Below are 23,186 nucleotides of genomic sequence, written 5' to 3' on the forward strand. Positions count from 1 at the left end.
CAACCTTACCGATTCTATGAAAACTTGGGTTTGTGTGCACAAGCTACAGTTAAACTCTTTTGGATTCTTAAGGTTTCTTTGAAATTCTTAGGTGAAGACTTTTCATCCATTTTTATTGTGAGTTCTGTGGTTTGTCTCCACTGCAAAGCTGGATAGGACAAGGCTAACCAAAGAAAACTAAACCTCCATATCCGTGTCAAGTCTAAATAGCTGTATCCTGGTTGATTCTGTATTGAAAGGCTAAAACTTTGGTGCATATGGAAGGATAGCATACCTCCTTGTAGTACGTTAAGCTGCAACATTCAGGATTTCCTGTATGAGGAGAAATAAGGAGTAAACCAGAGTTCTTTCCTACTAGCCAGTGCATTATTAGTCTTATCAGACGAATATTAACATGCCCACTTGCTATAAAATCTGAGCTGGGAAAGGGAATGCTTTTTACAAATGTTAGTAGAAAAAGTAACACATTTATATTGAGAAGCTCTTCATTCAGCTGATGATAACTTAACAGACTTGATGACAGGCAGTCTTCTGGCGTAGTCAAATGAAGAATAGAAAACCTGTTCTTTCTAATACTTGAAATTTCTTCAGACTGAAAAGCTTCCCCATGTTATCTAGGAGTAGAGTAGAGTTCAAMTAAACATAAGAAGAAAAAAAGTGCTGATAGAAAATACAGCACCACAGGAATGTCTCTGTAACAATTGCTTTCTTCATTTTGATTGTACTTTTTTTCTAAAGATTTCACAAATGTTTTAAACRTGATTCTGCTGTGGGCTGCCACCTTGCCAAAGGGCTAGGTGTCATTTTAAGAATTTTTTGAGTGGTCTATTAATATCAGACTGCAAATTAGAATCACAATTCAATTGCTTTAGGAAAACCTAACTGAATGGACTGTAATATGAAACCTATTTGATTCTTCGTCTGTYACTAGAATGCCTTGTGGCCATCTATATGGCCTGATTTCTGATCCTTATTTTGCCCAATGTRAAATGATCTTGTCATTCAACTAGATCAACCACTGCAGTTTACTTCTTCCCCAAACATGGTTCCAATCCACTTCTTAAAAGCACAATAACTCTCGCAGCATGCATTTTGTACACATCTCTATAACAATCTTTTATCTGATTTTGTTATAATCACTAATTTCCTAATGTTCCATCAGTTCATGTGGGTTTTTTTGTTCTGCTTCACATGGCCCTTGGACTATACCCAAAATGGCCTCCAATCTTAGTGTTCAGCAGGCCATATAAGAAAACATATCTGATTTTACTTCATGGCTCATCACCAGCATTGCATTTCCATGTTTTCTTAAGTCACGTTAGATTTTTCTTCACTTACTGTAAAAAGTGAGTTGAAATTCTGTAGGATTTATGAACTAATCCCTTTACAGGTCATTTTAATGTCCAACCAAATCTCCAAGCATTGCTTCTCTTGCTCTCAGAGATCAGTATCAATTTTCAGTTAACACATGGAGGCAAACCTTACTGTGTGCGATATTGCACTTAAGCACTAAGGAGACGGCCTTGTTCTTGTCTCCTGGCACCAGATCAGGCGGGAGGTCATCACATGCATCTTGGTAACTTCATCCGCGAATACTCAGGCTGGACACTGCTGGCTATGTGTACCCTCATTCCCTTCACTYGTGTTCTGGGTGAGACCTGGGGTGGGCTGATCTGAAGCTTGTTAGAAGGACAGGTGTGTGGTGGGTCCCAAACAGTTCTTGCTCTTTTGCTCTTGGGTTGCTTCATTTTGAAATGATACTCCGAGGCCCTTCTTGCACTCTGATCTCAATCCTGTTRGCAGTATGGATTTCTCTAGTGTGCTGTGGGTCTCTTAATTCAATTACCGTACTCTTGTCCACTTTATCCTTTACCTCATGTTCCTAGGGTAGGATTTTATATAAAGAACATAATGTCCTACTTCAGTAATTTTGATGCATATAACCTTCTCTTTGAACAGCCTTGTAATTACATTATATTCTCATAAAGTAAACTACAATTACAGTCAATTTCCTGATTTAGCTACTACCCAGACCAATTGCATTATATTTGTCTTTAAACATATTGTATACATTTGCATTTCTGATACGTTGTTTTTCAAGCTTGTTGTATGTGATCAGAAACCAAATTACATTCTGTTCTGTACTTTCGAGAAAAATATCTTCCTGTTGTRTTTCCATTTGCTTCCTTTCTCCATGCAACACTTTCTGTGTACATTTAAAACTACTTTAYAGCACTTTTAAGATACATTAGACATGCTTCAAAAATAATTCTCAAGTGGCAATTTCTCTCCACACCTAGATAACCTCCTCAAGGGAGGTAACAGTGTTGACCTCTTGCAGAAAGCAAAGCCATATAATTTTGAAATATTATGTATTTTTTAATTTAATGAATGAAAATTTGAAGAGGATGTCCATATGCTATCCAGCTTTTGACTGGAATGTACTGGATTAAGATGTTGGTTACAGTGGAAGAGGGGTTTGTATCTGAAATACCAGTTTATTCAACTGACTAGAAAMATTAACTAGAAGGTTAATATTTCTTATTGCTTACCTACCTTTAAGGTAAGAAGATTTTTTTTCAGTGAGAGTTAATTTTGCTGTGAAAAGAATATAACTTGTTAGCTTGCACCAGCATATATCCCTAATTGCATTTCTGTGGAAATGGGATGCAGTAGAAAACTGCTCATCAATTTGGACCAGACAGTTATAATGCTATAAATGAAACATCTTTGTACACAGCATCATTACTGCAGTGAATAATGACACAGATAGGTAACCATTTGTAAACCAAACAGAAGCAAAAGTTTTGTGGTGATGCTGGCAAACAAATGATTTGAAGGAATGGTGATATAKTTTTAATATTAATATTCTATTTATAATAAATGTGGGAGAATATCAACTTCTTGTGATTGCAGATTGCGAGTCATGTAAGAGATGACACTAGCACTATGTGAGTGCAGWGGCTGAGATGGGGGAGAGGGGAGAATTGTAGAGTTTTCTAAATCACTGCAACTGCTTCAAACTCTCAACTCAGCGGTGAATGGAGTTCGTTGATGATGAAGGAGGACATCTGCAATGAAGTCATCCGTTCTGCAGAGCTGGTGCTGGATAACTACGATTTTTTTTCCTCTGTCCTGAGAAGTGTGGACAATTATACCAGAAAGACCGAAACAAGGATTTGATAAAGCAAGACTTTACCTTTGGTGTAAACAGAGGACAAAATCCTGAGGTACTAGTTCTTAATCTCATTGAAAAAAAGCTAGTACTGAAGAAGGTTACCGTCTTTAGAATTGAGTTGAGACATCAGATTTGCATCCTGAAGCAAAAGTATCCTTACTGCAAAGACAGAATGAGAGGGGCAAAACAAAGCCTATTGTAACAAATACTGAGATTCCTATCCTTGTAACTCATGTTAGTACCTGAGATGARAGTAGTTAGGGTGGATCCTAGGATAAAGAGTTTTTTTTTCAGTGGGAGAAATGCTTCACCTATGCTGAAAAGTGGTAGAAAAGTGGGGTGCTAAGAGGCCTTTTCAGACTAACTGGGTAATGAGAAAACTTGGCAGAAAGTAGGAAGAGAGATGCTGCTTTTACAGTAGAGAAATTGTCAGTGAACATCTGGATTGCTCTGCATGACATGGGTAGGGACTAGAGAGCAAAATCCCCAAATCCAAAAGAGCAATCATTTTTATCTTTTTTAAAAATGTTTTTCTCTTTAACTTGTACTGAATCTTCAGAACACCCTTACAAAGAAACAACAAAGAACTAGATAATGTACTCATCCACTCTTCACAGCAATCACAAATGAGAAATAAGAAGTAAGGAGGGGAGAAAGGAATGGGAAAAACCTTTGAAGAAGAAGGGGGCTGCATTCCTGTATGGGTTTGTGAATTAATTGACTAGCAGAATGCTCACTCTCTAGTAATGTGATTTCCAATGATTACTCAAACTAATTCTCCAAACATTTTGAAATGTTCCATATACAGTGTACTAAATCTAAAGCTCAGTAATAGCAACCTGTGTATGTGCTCACATTTTGTTGGAAATGCAGACAATGCTGTTATCTTTCTTATTTGATTTCTGTTTTGTTCATTCCTTTGTTTTCTTCCTCAAGTTCAGCACGTTGCTACTTTAGACTGCTGCACCAACAAATCTGACTATCAAATTATTTCTGTTTTCTGAAATATAAAGTCTTGAAACTCCTTTCAAAGCTTCAGGCTTTCCTTTCCATTTAGTCTTTATACAGACTGTGGACTCATACAGATCCCACTAAATTTAGAGGCATAGGCATTCAGTCTCACAGGTGTAATTCCAAACCTATTGGGATTTTTCTCTGTGTTCTTAAGCATGAGTAGACAAATGTGTTGTGTATTTTGYCATTTTAACAAAATTGCCAGTATAGCATAGTATATTGTGCTTGATAGTCATAATTTTCTAATGAACCATCACAGCTGGTCCACAATCCTTTCCACATCCTCCAGTGAATGAATGTKGTACATTGTCCAATTCTGGCTCTTTGCTCACTTCTCCCATTCTCTCAATAGTTCTGTAGATACTTGCACAGTTTCCTCYCCTAAAAGTTTTCCAGTCACTTATTTCCTTGTGTCCCTCTCCATGGAGTTTCAGCTTCTGTGTCATCATTTGGACATGTCATCAGAAAGTCCTTACATTAACTCAGCTTTGTGAGTATACCTATTTCTTTTTTAAAATCTATCTTCCTTGCAGCAGTTGCTGAACAAGTTTTAAAGACAAGAAAAGTAAAGATTTTTCCTATGTTTATTTTTGATAATGTAGTAAAGTCCATAAACTACAACCTTTTAAGTCATGTATCACACTWATGTATCAATTAAAAAATAGTTCTTGTTGTAAAGAAGAAAGCCACTATGCTGAATTTCTATAGTGCGCTATGAAAAATACACTATAATTCAACACATGCCATTTGGCATGAACATTTACCACAGAACAAGCCATTCAAGACTCAGCCTGCAAATCCAACTGGAATAGAAGAATTGCAGTCCAACTCATATAAACATACYAGCTGAAAATTTAATGGCGGTCAGACAACAACTACCAAAATATTAAAATCTTGATCKTTAAAACACTTTAAATATGATTAATTGTTAATTAAAGTGTTTTTATAACCACTGAATTAGTATCTGTATAATATATGTGGCCTATATTTACTTGCTTTATACTTTTGAAGGGAAAGTGGTGCCAACCAATATATTATTTTTTATACTATGAGTTTTAAATTTAAATTTCTTGAAAAGAGCACAACTGAACCCAAAATATTTTTGTAAAATAGATAATACATTTCTCTATTTGCATGGAAGAAGTATCCAAAAAATAATTGTCAACATGTTTTCATACAAAAAGCTCAGACAAATAAGTAACTTAGTCTCCATAGAAGCCTTTCAATTTTACTGCAAAAGCTAATCCTTTATTTCAAAACTGTTTAGGACAATAAAGCTTATGAAATATAAATTGCTTTATCAAGAGCTTGAGAATCAATTATAGATTAAAATACATTTTAAAATGTTATTAAAGATGTCATATTACTAATCACAAGCCAAACTTTTCCTTCTATTTTGGGGCATGAGACAAATTCAATTACCATTTTCATAATATATAYGTTCTTATTGTAATGCCTATTCTATTTAATGTATCAAATTCATAAATGTTAGCAAGAGACAGCTGTATGGCTAAGATTTGGTGTATCAGGTGGAAAATACAACTCATTATCAAGGCAGCTGCATATGAAGAAGCAGCATGCACACACACTGCTTTAATATTAGGAAAATCAGCTGAAACTTTATAAAATTAGATAGTTGCAGAAACGTTAATGTCCAGTTACTTTCATGTCAGAAATATCAGTCTCTCTTTCCAGTTAAGCAAATCAGCCATGATGAAGTCACCTTGCATCCAGCATTTTCCATGAGAAGAAAGCCCAAGGGGATGGATCCTCAGCCAAGATTTTTCCCCTTTTAGAAAGAATCAGATGTGTGTGTGATGGCTGCAACACTGCCAAGGGCAAACATTCAGTGGTACATTCAGGCCAAGGTCCTTGTCCTCTTCTTCAAGGACCATGATGGGCATTGCCATGATATTTCAAGGACTTCCTCTAATTTCACATCACTCTAAGTATATGCAGTAATCACCTAAAAATGAGACATTATTACTGAATGGTTGCTAAGCTGCCTACTACAGGAAATTAAGATTGGACCATCATTAGCCTCCTGCTCAGAGGAAAAAAAAAAAAAAGGCAACGCATGTCTCTTTGCCTGCATTTTTGCATGGAGATAACAATCTTTAGGTTAATAAATTCTCTATTTTCAAGCTCTTGTCCCTGGGTATTGTTTTCAAACTCAGCTCTATTAAAGCTGGAAAAGAAGATACAACAGTGTTGCCAACCTCTATTTTTTTACCCTTCCTTCGGTTATGTTTAGTGTTTTTTTCCCACCTCTAGTTCCAGCAATCAAATGGCTATGCATGAATCTTTGCTTTCACTACAAAAAAAAGTTGTTAAGAGATTGTGGCTCTGCATCTGTGAGAGGGGGCAGGGTAGAAGGGGACTAGAAACCTTGACAAGGTGAAATCTAAAGGTTTAAAATTCAGAGTTTATTTTGAAAGACCATTTTAAAATTTCTCTTGATGATTTTGGCTTAGATCCATCATTTTTCCCCTTATTTAAATTTTGGAAGYTGGTATGCTAATTGGTATGCTCATTGAACAATCATCTTTTTCATTCTTAGGTATGCTCTTGTAATAAAAAGCAACCACAAAAGCAACCTGTTTTGCTCTTTGAGAATTCCCAATGAGTAAGGATTCTTGAGTAGTGTTAACCTGTGTTGTTGAGAGTAGAGGAGTCCAAGCTGTATAAATAAAAGCTAACTTTAGCCTCTGAAAACTAATTAATCATCCTAAATTGTCTCTATCATCAATGGATTAAATTGGCTTCTGCTCTGATTCACTCTTATCTACTTCCAATTGCTTCCTGGTGGAGTATATCTCTTCGAGAAASCAAAGCCTTTTTAGGCTAAAGATAGTTGCCACTGACCTTCCTTATTGCCCCTGTGACCTAATACTGAAAAAGATACTGATCTAGCAAAGCACTTYGAATATGTTTATGTTTAAGCACCTGATGACTTGACATACATGAATGCTTCAAGCTAAAAAACATGCTGAAATGCTTGTTGGCTCAGAGCCTACATGACTTTACCTCTGCAAGTAGTTAAGATATACAGTTAAAAGCAGAAGCATTTATAATAATTAAGCAGTGAGTATACAAACATACTCCAGGTGTACAGACCCTTAAGTAAACCTTGGAAGCTGAGCACAATACACACGCACAAAAGTAAGCTGACTAGAATATGAACCGCAATTGCCAGCTGACCCAAGTACAGCACTTGTTAATGCAAAAATCTGAGATCCTTCCTGCAGAGCAGTTTACACATGTAACTCACGCTAGTAGAGTGTGACTCTTTATTCCCCTCTAGTGGCTGGTCTGCACAGTATTAGAGCTACTAGCCACTGGCTGGAAGAATTACACCTGATTCAAGGGATAGAAGTATATGCCAGAAGGGCTTGGTTCAGTCCCCACTSTCATTCTCTCAAAATGACAACACCGCACATTCAAATGCTCCTGTAGTGTGATAGTGGTATGGAGGGTAGGGGAAAGGAATATTCTTTTTTTTTTTGGAATTGTATTTTATGTTCTAAGMCACTACTAAGTAGTAAATATTTGTATCCCTCTGGAAGGAAGAAGAATGCGCCTGTCAGTTGGTATTACAAATCTCTTATTTAATTGTTTGTGGCCTTGGGTGTTAGTGTTGCTGAATATAAATCTGGCCTGTTCATCTTTATGATAGTACTGAGAGCTCTGCTTATTAGGCTAACTTGTAGTCTTAGTTTGCTTCCTCGTAATGCCTATCTGCGTTTTCCTGYACTGCACTTAAACTGTGAAATCTTAGAGCAGATCTGTCCTTGGAATGCATTTAATACATACAGTCAGGTCCTACTCTATGATCAGTGTGCTCATAGCAGTGCTACTAGTACTTTGACCAGTGCATTATGTCTAAACTTAGCTGTATCCAAACAGAAGTAAAACAATTAGAAAAGTGCTAAAACTGGATATAAGTGAGAATAAAATCTTGAAAGAGTAAGAATTTCTACTAATCGCTGGATTAGTAATATGGCATAGACTTAMTTTTTTGAAGTTAATGGATTTTTCTCTGAATAGGATGAGAGAAGAGTGTTCCTAAAAAAAAGATATTAGAAGGAGGAAGGTGAACGTTATGAATGAAAACAAATCATACAGTACATATGAGAATAAAAGGAGTCAAAGAGAGAGTCACCTATCCTCTGTAAGATGCACTGGATTTATGAATCTGGGATTTGCTAGTGATTCATGCTTGTCCTTACTGAGAGCTTGAGGATAATGCAAGCTTTTAAGTTCCAAAGGGTTCCTGTCCTGCAGGGAACAGACAGTGTTTTACTTCAGAGACTGTTTGTGGCCAAGATCACAATACATAAAGGACAAAATATCCAAATACTTAGACAGGTTGAATGTACTGGGAGAATGATGATGCAAACCATCCTTCCTATTTACAGGAAGACTGAATCTAGCCCAGATTTTAAAGTTGTATGGCTCTTATCTTGGTGTGAATGTGAAAACAYAGGAAGGGTATTCAAAGTTACCTAAACTCAAGCTGATGCTTTTGGGGGATATTTTCATTTACTGAGGAGGTTTAAAAAAACTAACCAAACCAAACCAAATAAAAACGTCTACATCAAAGCATTAGCATGACCCTTTCAGTGACATTATTCCCAATTCTGTTTCAATTGTTTTTGACAATATAGTATCTGAGCAAAACCATTTTTAGGGAAACACTAAAGAAAGAAGCTAGATGGCAGCTTTCTAGGTCAGGAACTGCTAGACCTCCATTATTTTAAACAGCTTGAAGCACTGTAATATTCAGACAGTGTATGAGTGCTGCTCCAGAAAATTTTACAAAAGGGGTTGCAAAGGGTATGCTTTAGGAACAAAAAATATTAGCTCATGTATAAGACGCAGCAACTCAGGGATTTTATTTTCTTGAAGGTAACTTGAAATGAAAGAGACAAAAATCTATCTAAATCAAAAGATGGGAGATTTGGTGCATTTTTAAAGGAAATTTAAGTCACATTTTTCAAAAAACAAACATTCTGTAAGCAAYTCTTTTAGTTAGCTGTTGATAAATGGCTCTCTTTCCTGTTCATGAAATAGATAATGACTTTACAGRGAATATCAAACTCAACAAAAACAGACTACGGTAATGGAAGACAATCCTTTTTTTATATAGTTATTACATATAAAAGAAAATGCTTAATCAAGGAAAAACCCACCAGGTTTGAGGAATATTGTCTTTTTTAATGTGACTGCTAGTTTTTTTTCCCAAATTGCTTTCTGAAAGGTTTAGTGAAGATTTTTAGTAGCTGAAGCGTAAAGCACTTAGTGAGAGTTACAAAGCCATGTACAGATCTACAATAAATTCATATACTGCTATTATAGATTTCTCTTAGACATTAATAAGTCTGTTTTGCACTTCAAATGCCATCTGGAAAAAAGGAAAAAAAAACTTCCCACGGAGCATATGGATCAAATTTCAGCCAGCAGAGAGAAGATTGCTGACTTGGCACTGGGTATTTGTGACCCACAGGGTACCTTTACAGACAGCCAAGTCATCAGTTTCCTTTTCTGCTAGGCAGCTGACTTTTCTGAAGAATACCTTCTTTGCGTTTAAAATCAGAGCATTTTAGCTCTAGCAGTGATGAATGGGTACTGCAAGTGCCCATAACTTTGAAAATTCAGTGCTCAATGTTTGAACTGCAGCAATCTTATTCCTGACAAAACGGATGACATGACTGAAATTATGCAGCAACTGTGGTAGTTGGAAGTACTTCATGGGCCCCTACTCTACTAAAGTCCTTGAACTAAGTAAGTTGGAACACAAACAATGTACCAAAACAAGCCAGGTGACTGCAAGCTTTTCTTCCTTTGCTGAAAAGGGGAAGACGTGATGATAACAGTTGTGGTACTCAGATATTAAAGAGGTGGGCACTGCATAAGAACATGAATAGTGTTGCCACAAAGTTTTTAAAATKGGCTCTTTTTTTCCCATCCCAATGATATTTATCCTCTGACAGTTTCTATTTTGTGTGGTGCATGTAATTTGCACACCTTTTGTTTTTATAATGCCTCACTATTTCCCTGYGTGCAAATTCCTGCAGTCATTTCTGTTCCCAAGATTCACAGTCTCTCACAGGAGATATGCATGCTCTGTATGGCTTTTATATACAAGTAAACTCCTACGAATAATACTGTTTGGCTTTAAAGAAAACTATCTACAAAATAAAGCAAGGATCATAGGAYAGCACAAAATGGGGACTATTTTATAGTTGGGTTGTAAAGTAATTTAGTGTGCAGTAGCTCATACAAAAAGATTGCTGAGAGTAACATAAAGTTACATGTGTTCCTAGCAGCATTTATGGTCCAAGAAGTTTTAAAAATATATCACGCTTCAATATTAAAATGAAAGTTTATTTTTAAAGAGCTGTATCAAATTTTTAAAACTTTTAAAGTATCTGAATTTAAAACAAGGTTTTCCCCTAATAGCTAAGGGGACAGAGGGGAAATATYCAGATCGCTGTGCTTATTTGCAAATACTCTATCATGCCACTGAGCCTGTGCTCTCTGCAGGAAACACCTGCACTCCTATAGTTCAGCAATCATACAGTTTTCTTGTTAGAAAGCCGCTGGAGAATTTCAAGTAGAAAACAACAACTTCAGGCTTTTGGTGAGGAGCCATCTCCCCGACTGCCTAGTCCATGTCAGTAGATAACCTGCCTGTTAAATGTTATGGGAGCTGTGGGATTATGGGGTGCATCTGTTGAGAAAGCTAAGTGTGCTGTGTGCTTTTGGCACCGGAAGCTTTCCCACCCACAGTAGCTTTGTTAGCATGTTCCTCAAATCAGATGGAACGTCTAGATTACATATCTGGGTGAGGATTAGGAGTTGGGGAGAAAAGCTCCAGAGAAATAGGTAGCAAAGATGATGACAGATTCCAGAAAGGAAGAAAACAAAAACAAAGAAAACCCCTTCAAGACCTTTAACATTTGAAGTTTTAACAATGAGATCTTAGGATCTAGATAAATTGCACAACATGCAATCATAGATAGTTATGCTGCCTTTAAAAGCTCCCTTTAAAAGTTCTGTTGTTTTCTATCTGTATTGTTGACAGGCTTGTTTCCTTTTTCAGTTCTCACGTTAGTTCATATAGAGCAGTAATTGTTTGCAGGTCCTGGTACAGTCAGGTCTGAGCAGGTGCAGAAATACTGCTGYTTTGAAAGGCCTCTTCTATATTGAGGGTTATAAAGACATATGCTCTGATTTTTGGATGATGGGAGGGTGGCATCATTCTGGAAAGTGTAAGACTYATCTCCTGGAACGGTCTGAGTTCTGGTGAGATTTGTGAAATTAAAAACATCCTCATCCRTTGGGAATCATTAGAGCCACTACAGAGAACCTGCATCACTAGCAATTATCATTATGATTGTATGATTCTCATTAGGTTGATTAAACCAGCTTAGGACTGCATTATTTTAGTGGCATCAGGCAAAGTAGCTGTACTTTGCAGGAGACTGTATCCTAAAAATCTGAGCTGATAGGTGTATTAGAAGACTTGCTAAAAACATATTAAAAATCCAAATAGTGGCTACTATAGAAAATAAAAACTCTGCCTCACTGAGTCTGGGATGAATAGTGATGCTGAGTGCATTCCAGTCAAACCACTCCAAAATCCTCCATTCTACAGCTTATGTTATAAGGTGCATGGCAAACTATCTTTATAATACACACACCTGACCTTCTTCTAGGTAAGGGGTAAGGTTTAGCTCAGTAGCCAGGGCTTTGAAGTCAAACAATACCCAATTGCTGTGGGAGCAGAACTCATGATCTTTTGACTGCTGACAAAATTCATCCTATTCTCTAATGGTGTTTGAATTGGGAGAGGCACTTGCAGAGCACTGCTTAATTGGGAGCAGGCAGACTGATTCAGCAGATGTGCTGAATGTTCCCAATACCTGGGCATTCTTCAAAGCTGTTATGTGTTTTTTTTTTTTTTTAAGTCATCTGAAAAATTAAGATGTGCCTTCTTTTAATGTTGATGTTTTAAGAGAGAAATACTGGTACAGGGGAATTAGTTCTTGCAGAAGAACAGAAGTGTCAAATCCTGGAGAACCATGATTTTGTTTGCTCTTCTCTGAAGAGGTAAAAAAATGRGTCTGACCCTGCTTCCAGAAAAGGTGAGGAACTAATTGCTTGAAGTGGAGAAAGAATAAACACTGCTTCATTGATGTAGACATTAACTTGCTTTTCCCTGAAGCTACCTGGAGACTTCTCATTTATTCCAGTGGGTTTTGGACAAGGGCCCTTAATTACTGTAGGGGACTCAACCTGCAACCAGCATGAACATCCTCATAGCTAGCTGAATTATTTTTTTAGGGCCTAACCTGGAATTTCATCAGTATCACTAGAAATGCAGTATTTTAAGATTTAAACCTGATAAAGAACGAAGGAAAAGCACTGGCTATAGCCTCAGCACATACTCTTCCCGTGCTGCGAGGGGCTTTTTTACCTCCCCCCAGACCCCTCACGAGTTCACTGTGTGCCTGTGAGGCCTCTCAGGCGACCCCCCCCGCCCCCTTCAGGCAACCTTAAACCTCGGGGAGAGGGTGAAGGGGGCGAGACGCGGGGTCACCGGCAGGCAGGTAGTGCCCCTAGAGAGCGGGGACTCCGCTCCGCCGGGGGAAGGCGGGAGGAGAAGGCGGTGGGAAGAGGCACGCAGAGCCGCCACCGCCCCCCTCGCTCGCGCCCGCTCCCCTCCCCCTGCCGCCGCTCTCGTCTTTTGCGCGCGCGGGAGCCCGGGCGTTAACGGTCGCCAACGGCCGCGGCGCTGGGCCGCGCGCTGCCGGGAGCCCCCGGCCATTGGCTCTGGGGGCGGCGCTGTCGCTAGGGCGGCAGCTCGCCAGGAGCCGCTGCCGTTCCCGTAACCAAGGCGCTCCCAGAGACACACACGCACACACAAAACACTGAGCGGAGCCAGCTCAGGGGCCGCCTTTGCAGCTCTTCTCCTCCCTGCACCATGTTCCGCTGCTCCCTGAGGGCAGAGCCTGCCGCCCGCCGGCGGCTTGTGCTTAGTTGAGCGGGCGACTCACACTCACCGCGCTCCTCCTGCGCCCGCTTACCTGAGTTAGCGCCGTCCCCGGGACTTGGGCTGCCGCCCCTTCGCAGCGCCTGTTCCCGCTCCTGCTGTGGCAGCCCTTGGGCGGCGGGGGGAGTTTAGCCGGGAGCAGCCGCCGTCGCCGGGGTTGAGGAGCCTCAGCCCCCACCTCTGGAGCTCTTCATGGCGTCTCACCAGCAGACCAGGATCCAAGCCTACCTGGAGAAGAATAAGATCGGGCCCCTCTTCGAGGTAAGGCGCGCTCAGCGCGGAGGGCAGCGGTGGGGGCGGGGACGGGGGSCCGCCCAGAAAGCCCCCAGCTCTCCTCCTCCGGGGAGCCCCYGCGGGAGCGCAGGGGGGAGGTGAGGCTGAGGGTGCCTTCGGCGTGTGTCCGGCCGGGAAGCGGAGCGCGAGCCTTGCACACACGCGGCACTTCGGCACACGCTGCCCTCCCCCCGCCCTCATGCCTCTGACCGCATACGTTCCTCAGGAAAGATGATGCTCTTTTAGCCCTCGTGTCYCTCTTCCTCATCCCTGTGAACGTTGGAGCTCCGGGCACCCCTTCCTGCCTCTCGCACACATGCTCCCTGGCCCCCTTCCTGGCCCTGTCCCGCCGCAGCAGCAACGCTGCCCCGTGGCGGTGGCCGGCTTCGTTTCCCCTCCACACACGTGCTGCCCCCACGGCCCCTAAAACAGGCGCCTCCTCGCCCCCACCCGCGGCCGTAGTCCTCGCAGGCGCCCCCGCAGCGCTCCACATGCCGGGCCCGGAGCTGCCGTTGTAGCCCCGGGGCGCTGCAGGGGCCAGTGGGCGCGAGGCCGCGCCGTGGTGGGACGGCGACCCCCCCCCCCCCCGCCCCGAGGGTGGGGGGCGTGTAATGACCCTGCTTCCCTGCGATGTGAGGCAGAGGTAATGCTCCCGAGTCCGGCCGTCTCTAGGGAGACAGCCCAGGGCGGCGCTGAGCGCCACGCCCGGGTGCCTCACGGCCCTGTGGGCGACACCTGAGGCGAGCAAGAAAGAAGAAGCGCACACCTCTTCACCAGGAAGTCAAACCTCGAACTGGGCGCTTGGGAGTAAATTTATCTTACAAAAAGTCTGTGATGGTGATGTTTTGTAAAATTTTCATATGCAGTCATACACTTGGGAGCGGTATTTTTGCTATAGATTTTCCTTGGTATTGTGAAGATACATAGATGTTAATATTTTATTATTTATGTACATAAACTATAAATACTTATAATTTGAAAAGGTATTAGAGCAATCACAATTGTTGCTATTCTAACATCCATTTTCTAATACTGTTTTTACATCTAAATGCACACATATTATACTCAGCGGTGTTATCCTAAGACTTGTCTTGTTTTTTCAATATTTAACTTGTTCTCAATCAAGCTTACTACATATGAAACTTGTGTATTGCTAGTTCAGTGAAGAAAATAGAGTGGTGGAGAGTGAGATAGAGTATGTCTTCAGTATATGTTTTGAATGGCGCTTGCAAACCCTTTTAGGAGTCAAATTTTGTTAGAAAACTAATTGCCAGTGGACTGGCAATTTTCCAATTCTTTATATTTTCCATGGACTGAAGCTCTTATTACCAGTTATGTTGGTTCAGTATTATAAGTGTTGGATATTTTCATTTCACAATAAAGAAGACCCTATTTGAAAGAACTGTAAGTGGATGTGAGAGGACAGTTGGTGAGTTTTCTAGCTCTAGTTCTCACAAACACTTCGTGGTTCAATTTCTAAACAGAAGACTGTTTTAATCAGTGCAGTTGCTAGGGCTATATAGCTAACGGATTCCTGTTTATTACAAAGGGAATTAAGTGCCCTGATGTAGATGAAGAGATAGGCCTTTGATAGCTGTCATTTTCTTCTGAATTTTCTCTAACTATCCTGTTGTTTTACATATAAAAAGAAAAATCAAACAAACTTTACCAGACATTGCCGTTCTGAATCACTGTCCTTTAACCTGGTTTCTCGATAGTGTAAGATGCTCACTTCTATTAGTAAAATAGTAGGATAATTTAATTATCAACAGTGGAGGAAAAACATGAAGAGGTTGTCTTTGTTATAGCATTTCTTATATCGCTAAATATTTCACTAATCACTAATAATGTAGAGATTTCATCTTGCTATAAAGAGGCTGTGGAAGGCTCCTCACATCCCTTAAACCTTGTAGACTGTCTACAGGTTGTTAGCATGCTCTGCTATACCGGAACGAAATTTTTATGCCAAACTTGCRTAGACCTCAATAGTAGGGAATGAATTTAAGATACAGGGCTGTAGCATTCATGCAGCTGGCAAAAGTTATTTTAATCTACAACACCGAGAAAAAGGATCTTAACTGCTATATTCTCCACTTCCTTAGTAGCCACATCTTCTATCTAAAATCTCTTCATGTTTATTTCATTTTGGTAGTGTGTTTTTTGTTCTCAACAGTATTTTGGAGATCTACAACTTGTGCTTGATCTTATGGTCCTTAGTAAGGAGGAGGCATGTTTCTAAAGTTAATGAGAGCTCGTCAAAAACTATGCATAGGGTGAAGCTTATACTCTATACTAGTATTCCTATTGTATATACAATTGTTGCATATTGGGAATGATGTATGTTCACAGTCCGATATATTCAGTAATACATCATTTTTCCACAGCTGTAGACATTGTCATATCATGAAAAAAGACGTGCACTTCAGCTTTCATTCAGAAACAACTGTCATTGTCTTCACACTGTTCCTAATAGGTTTACCCCACTTCTGGTTTTGATGCTAATGAATCACCCGTTGTCATAGATGACAGCCATCTTTTGCAGTGAGTACTAATTTTCTAATACCAAGCCAGAACAGAGTAGACTTGAATTCAATTTTCTGCAGTATTATGTGCTGAGCAGACTATAATTGTTCAATACATACTTCAACATTTTAGGAAATGCGTAAAAAATAGTGGGTAACTGAGGGCAATCACAAGAGAGAAGAAAATGAACGAAGGAGACCGGGACTTTTTCAGAAGGCAAAGTGGTGATGCATAAATAAATCATTGCACACCTGCGCAAATGAATGATAAGTGATCAGGAGTATCACTGTATATTTTAGATGATTATGCTGGCACAGTGAGCTGATGACAGGAATACTAGGCTGCTTTCTGATGATGTGTAATCACCCTATATTATGGTTAAGAGCTGTTGATGCTGTTAGTTTTCACTTGGTCATTCTGTTACAGTTGCTTGGAGTTTTTCTGATAACGTATCTTTTCCCCTTTCTGTCCTGTATTTTTTTCCCCTCTTTTACCATTGTTAGGACTTTCTATACTTTATTAGCCAGTAGCATCCACCTGTTCTTTGGGACTTCATCTTTTTTACCTTCARTATATGTTGTTTATGGAGATGAGTACATTTTACTTCTTCGTTGAAGTTTTGTGTGATTTGACACTTTCATTGTCTTTCTAATAAGAGAGAAGTATTCAAAAGAAGTACTGATATGTGAGATGCAGGAAGACTATAAGGCCCTTCCTTTGTTAAAAAGTTGTTTCTATCTCTGTATAAAGAACAGTAGGAGCAACCTTCTGGAAAAAGAATTAATGAGCTTATCAGACTGACTCAGCAGGCATCAGTCTCCTACTGATTACCAGTATCTTTTAATGGATTGTAGAAAGTCCTATCCAGCCAACTGTAAAAGATAATTCCCAGATTCACTTGACCACAAACATTTTTATCAGTTAAATTCTTATTTATTGCTTAAAGGTGGGAAGGGAGATGAGCGAGAATTAGTGTGTACTTCTGAGACTGTGTCAATTTTGGAACTTCAAGACAGGTTTTAAGACAACCTAGATCCTTTATCACAATTTCCACTCGTTTAATGYAGATTCTCAAGTCAAGGCTTTTCAAAATTCTTATTTAGCTGCTATTTCAGCTTACGAGTGCCTAAGGTTTTGCTGTGGTTAAAATTCTCTGTGAACCTRCAGGCAACTTCTAAATGCCTCAAGCCATGCAGGTGTTGGTAATGCTGACAGTAATTTGGTCGTAAGCTAACCCTTTAAATTCTGTCAGTTTTCATGACCTGGCTCTTCCTTATCTTATCCTGGTTTGCAAGGCATTTTTTTTTCATTTCAATTTTTAATTTTGAAAGCTTAGTCTTCTTCCTGTAAGAGTTTATTGGTGTCTGAGAATACTGTGGTTGGATACCTAGTTTAGATTTGAGGAATGCCTTCTAGAAATGCCTCTCTTCTGGGATTTTGTGGCAATACTTAGCATAGCACTACCTGATCTTTTTTTACATTGAACTCTTGGAATGTAACAAGAATTATTTCTGAGAAGAAGCTTCACTGTTGGTTTTTTTCCATCTTTCTGAAATGTGAACAGGAGGTGTGTGCTTAAAATTGACTAGGACAGAGTATTCAAAATCAGCACCCACTCATTTCTGTCTGAGTGAAGTATTGACCCACTTTGCGTTGTAAGCATCCAGTCCAACAAATTCCTTGTGCTAATAATCTCGATGAATAATCCTGATGCCTGTCAGTATCTATACTTGTAGACTTCTGTTCTTCTCTGTCTCTTCAGGATCTCCTAGACAGTTTTTTGCTATGAATTTGAAAGCTGGATCAGCAGTCTTAAGAATAAATTGCAGTAAATTTTTGAGAGCTCTGAAATAAATTTAGTGTTTTAAAATTTTCTTATTTATAGAACTGCAGCTAAAAAATTGAGCAAGTATACTATTGGCATGCAAACCAGAAAACTGTAATTCCTTTGTGCTGAAAAAAAACAAAACAACTCTTCTGAAAATAAACATACCAAAATGCAGGTTATCTAAGAATTATTTTCTCAGAGAAATTTGGGCTTGGAACTATAGTTTTTCATTTTGAACAAAATAAAGATGAAATTCATACTACCACAGTTAGCTTATTTCCTTTTAGCAGACAAAATTTCTGAATGAAATAAAAAAGGAAACTAAGTGTGTTATATTTAGTGTGTTTTTTTTTTCTAAATGAGACAGTATCATACATGTATATTATCCATTGACTTCCTATGGATAATTTAACTAAAATAACTTTTTAACTTTAAAAATAAATGTAAACTTGGACACTGCATTTATAGTGGACCTTGTGAGTCAATTAGTCAAAGTTTATGAGTGCATCTTGGTGTTTGGATCATTTTCTGAAGCAACTTTTGCCCTCAGGTCTTAGATCCGCAGAGGCAGAGACTGTCAAACTGAGCATCTCTGTTACCAGTTTAAGATTTCTTGCAGTATCAAAGTTGTTTTAAGGTGTAATATCTGTGAGTTAGATCATGGTAATGCTGTTACAGAACTATTTTCTTTTGGATTTGCTCAAATTATCTTTTATTTTGGTTTTATGCTTAATCAGTTAGATTTTGTTCCTAGCATGCAAAAGCCTACTGTGGGTTGTGTGAATTTATACAGAGAAACATTTATTTTCAGGCAACTAGATGGAGCCTTTGAAAGACAAAGTTTTTCAGTAATTCATTAAGATAATTTTAGGTACAAAGTGAATGTTGTACTACTAATTCACATTGTTTCAYCCTGCCATTCCCTCTTTCAGAGGAGCCAATAGAGCAGCTGTTTTTTGAAAGGGATGTGCAAACCAGCAGTGRTCTGAAAATGGCTCACAATGTTACACAGTGGGGGGTGGGGAAGCATAAATAAGATTTAACTTTTGTCAGCTGCTACAGTTGGGCTTTGTGATAGCTTTCATGTGCACTGAAGTAAAAGACCTGCATGAGAAGAATGAAAGCAAAATGGAAAAAAATGCTCTGAGATGCACGCGTATCCTTTGCTTTTCAGAGTACTTGCTATTAGATTGCCTTAGATGGTTGCCTTAGCAAAGTTGTCTTTAAGACAAAACGAAGAGTGAAAACCCTAATAAAAACTATAGACAGACTCTTCTGTTAGCAAATAGCTCCATGAGTAATGGCTTTATGCTTTTTCCTTGGATTTTGTGGTGACCAGTAAGGTGCAGTAAAGTTGAGTGAATTTTTTCCATGGATGGGGCATKCAGAATGTGTCTGCTCTGTGGAATCTGAGTTTAAGAAAAGAGTTTCTTTCTGAGTGAGAAGAATAATGTGTTTTGTTCTTGCTATCTGACTACTTAAGCTCATAACATTTGAAAGAACTTGCATTTCTGGCAACTCTGCTTTGGGGATTTGACTGAAATTACCCCAAAATTWAAAAAAAAATCAGTGGAAAGGGATAGTGAAGGAGATTACAGGTACAGGTGTGCACGTGTGTAGTCACAAATATGCACATGATAATCACACAAACCTTGTTTCCACAGTGGCAAAAATATTTCTGAAAAGAAGGGTGTGTGTGTGGTGTGGTTTTTTTTTTTTTTTTTTTTTTTTTTNTTTTTTTTTTTTCAAATTGCCTTTTATTAGATTGCTCTTGGGCAGCTTGTATGGACACACAATATGACTGATTTCTTTCTTTATCAAATGAATAGTAGTAATTACATTTGATAATTGTATCTAAAATATAGAAAGTTAGAGTTAACTTAAAATGCAGGCTGCATAGTAGTTTCCTTTTCTTATATTAACTTTAAATGCTTTTAAACCCTCACAGTGACAATTAAATTGTTTCCTGAGAGGGAGAGCAGAAGGCATAACTAGTTCACAAAAAATTAATTATCATCAGAAGTATTGTAACAAATGTGGATTTTTAGGTAGATGAATGCATTTGTGTAGATTCTTACAGTCATTCTTGTTGCTTGTTCTTGTAAAAAGGAGGTATTGTAGATTTTTTGGGGAAGGAATAAAAAGTATTTATCTTGAATTGTTGAACTGARTGCTTGGATATATGTATGGTAATAGTTATTCCTATTGTTTATTCATGTATTGAGTTTAAGCCACCCTGTTTATCTTATTCTTTGAAATAATTTTGCAACATTACATCATTCTAAGTTTATCACTATTTTCTCACTTTGTAGCTGGGAAACTGAGGAGTAATTCTTAATGAAATTACTCATCACCACGTACTAGCAGAGCCTCACTGCTCTGGACTAAGGTCTAGAGTTAACACGTATTTCTGTTTAAAATAAAATGCCATGACTAAGGTTTTTGCTGTAAGACATGCAGTGGAACAATGATGGTTTTGAATTCTTGTGTGGCAGCCGTTGTAGTAATGAATCAATCTGAATCAAAATAAGCCCATTRTTACTACTATTTTTTCTTTTCGTCACATTATGAAGTCTTTTCCAAGTTTCAAATGATATTTAATACGTGGTGTTAAGTAAACTAGAAGTGAGTTCTTTTGTTTCTTTTGATTAATATAGTCTTTTGTTAAAAAGGACAAATATAAATGTCCAATATTAAATACAAGAAACCTCTATAGTTTTAATTCAGTCTTCTATTTTTTCTTGTGTGTTCTTCGTTGTTGCTGGTTTATGCTTTTCCTGGTGTACTAGATGCTATCAATACCCYAGAGTCAGCATAGTCTTGGTATTTTGGATTTTTTTGCACCTCCTAGATGGAATATAATTCTGAAAGGTTTGAGTAGCCAGTCCCTTAAACAGAATTTCAACAGTATATAGAACACTTATGTACTGTTACAAAACAAGCAGATTTTTTAGCTTTTTCATTTCAGCATGGTATCTGTGGTTTACAGATTGGCTGAATGGACACAGATAGTGTGATAGAAGTGCTTGTTATTAGTGCTTGCTTCTCTTAGAATGGCGTTTTGCAAGATGAAGCACTCAAAAAATGAGTTAAAGTGTAATATTCAAGAGCATCTTAGTATCATATTGTTTTACATCCCACTTCTAAAAATATTCTTTCCCTTTTTGTTCCAGCTCTTTACTTTCCACTTGCTCCTTTCCATTTTCTGTCTTTTCCGTGTGTTTATGTTCTTACATCTTTTTAATTGAAGGTCCAGTCCTCCARTGGCCAAATGTGTATCTCTCGTTTCCTCATTATCAGTGCTGTTTTTTTTGCTTTTTTTTCCTGCAGTTTTCCTCCATTGTTGCATTCCAGCATATTCTCTTGTTACCTATGTTACATTCTGAATTCTGTTTCCTTTTACCTTGTGGAATACCATGCTTTGCTGAGGCCATTCCCAGACACCAAACACAGAGAAGCAGGGACTAATAAGTCATTATGATTGGTCTTGTGATTTTTGTTGGAAAGCATATGTGCTTTTTGAATGATTGAGGGTTAATGGAGATATTTTATTATTTCTGGACTTGGGAGATAGCTTCAGGCATTTTTATATTCTGTAACTTCTGGACCAAAGACTGCCCAAAACCCTTAATGTCTGTACTATACAGATAAAAATGAGGTATTATCTACTGTATTTAGTATTCTCTCCCTTGCATGCAATTGCACTCTTTTCTTGTTCTCCTAGCTATGAAATATGAGGGAGGGATATCTTTTCTGTTACCAGAAACTGTGAGAAACAGTTGCAACCTTGCTAGAAGGAAAATTATTTTCAAATACAGTTGCTGTAGGAAAATGTTGACCTCTTGATGAAAGCACTGTGCTGTTTCAGACTTAGTGAAAGTAAATGAAAAGCAGCATCCATTTGATAGGATGAATAAAATTTGTAACTTTAATTCCAGGATGTACAAGGAGAGCATGATCATTTGAAAAGCACACCTATGTCTCGAACATGATCACCCAAAACATCCATATTTGCTCGGAATATGAAGGACAATGTCCTTAAAAGCTTGCAACAGACACCTTTTAATCCTTTTAATGTCTTAACTCCTATGGCAAGTGCCTGTATGTCATGCTGTGTTAATTTCTCTTTTGGCTACTCTGTTTCACTGAAATAGAGTAGTTCCATCCAAAGATGTTCAGGCAGGGTTGTTAGGCTAAAGTTATACTGTATCTCTGGTTTGGCTTTTCTGTTATTTCGGCAGCTTTCTTCCCCTGTTCACATAACATGCAAAGTATCATCTTGCACTAAACATTTATTATACTTTCCAGTGAAACACCTGAGTTTTGAACATAACCTTACATTGCAATGTGTGGAAAATGTTACAATTATAGGAAGTGCCTATACAAAACAAACAGTATGTATAAATTTGCTGATATATAATATGTAGAGGACTATTTTCCCTCAGTCATCTCTTACAAAATTCTTGTCCATATGGAGAATGGAAATTGCTACCTTCTTGTGTATTTACGTGAAGGATTCTTTCTCTCTCCTCTTTCTGCCAGCTCCCTGCAATATTCAGCAAATGAAATCATTCTATTCACTCACCAGATTTCGCTATAGTAGCTGGAACAATAAGCTTATCAGGTTCTTTTGTTGGTTKCTGGAGGAGCTCTTTTCTGGGGCAGGAATCATTAGAATTAGGGTCTTTCAGCTGTGTTGAAGCCTTTTTAGTTGAATCATTCCTCCCCTGAGAGATTGTTTTACTCCAGGTACTCTGGAGTCAGAGATTCTGAGGCTGCTTTGGTAGGCAGTTGCTGCAGGTCCCACTCATGTTCAGCTGTGGCTGCTCATTTCAACTATTTTTGTTCAAGCACTGGTGGTTGTCTGATATTGCCAATATCCAGTTTGGAGAGTTGAAATGGAACAAAAGGAATCCTAAAAAATGTGAATGTTGGTTTAGCTCAGTGGCTTGGCATGTGGTGTGATGAGGAGCACGTCATTGGATCTAGAGAAAAAGTAAGAGTATGTGGCCAGAGGGTGAGGGGGAAGGAGAGAAGCATAGTTGCTTCTTTCTGTATAGGAGAAGCCTAAAGCTAGCTTCATCTGGCTCATACCTTTTAAAGGTGCAGCTCCCTTTAGGGGAGGGGAACTCCATGGAGCTCAGCCTGTGTGTGAAGCCTTCTGTGAAGGAATCACAGCAGCAGAGGGAATTTAGGAAATATGACCTAATGGATTGGGTGGAAATGGACCACACAAATGCACTGAGTGTGGAAATGAGAAATGATAGGAAATGAAAAGGGATGAGATGATAAAGATTAATGCTATGTTGCCA

At 38.7% G+C, this 23,186-nt stretch overlaps 1 protein-coding gene across 1 annotated transcript in view; it reads left to right on the forward strand.

Annotated features, from left to right (window-relative positions):
- The first annotated feature begins 13,062 nt into the window (after positions 1-13,062).
- The window catches only part of CUNH8orf34 (chromosome unknown C8orf34 homolog), a 147,795-nt gene continuing 137,671 nt past the window's right edge, over positions 13,063-23,186 (forward strand). Inside the window, exon 1 of the mRNA XM_085306785.1 lies at positions 13,063-13,511. Coding sequence (XP_085162911.1) covers positions 13,443-13,511 — 69 coding nt within the window. The 5' untranslated portion in view covers positions 13,063-13,442. The remainder of the gene's footprint in view (positions 13,512-23,186) is intronic.

Source organism: Rhea americana, unplaced genomic scaffold (genome assembly GCF_003343005.1).
Source record: "Rhea americana isolate MKP2758 unplaced genomic scaffold, rheAme1 scaffold_247, whole genome shotgun sequence".
In the NCBI taxonomy this organism is placed as follows: Eukaryota; Metazoa; Chordata; class Aves; order Rheiformes; family Rheidae; genus Rhea; species Rhea americana.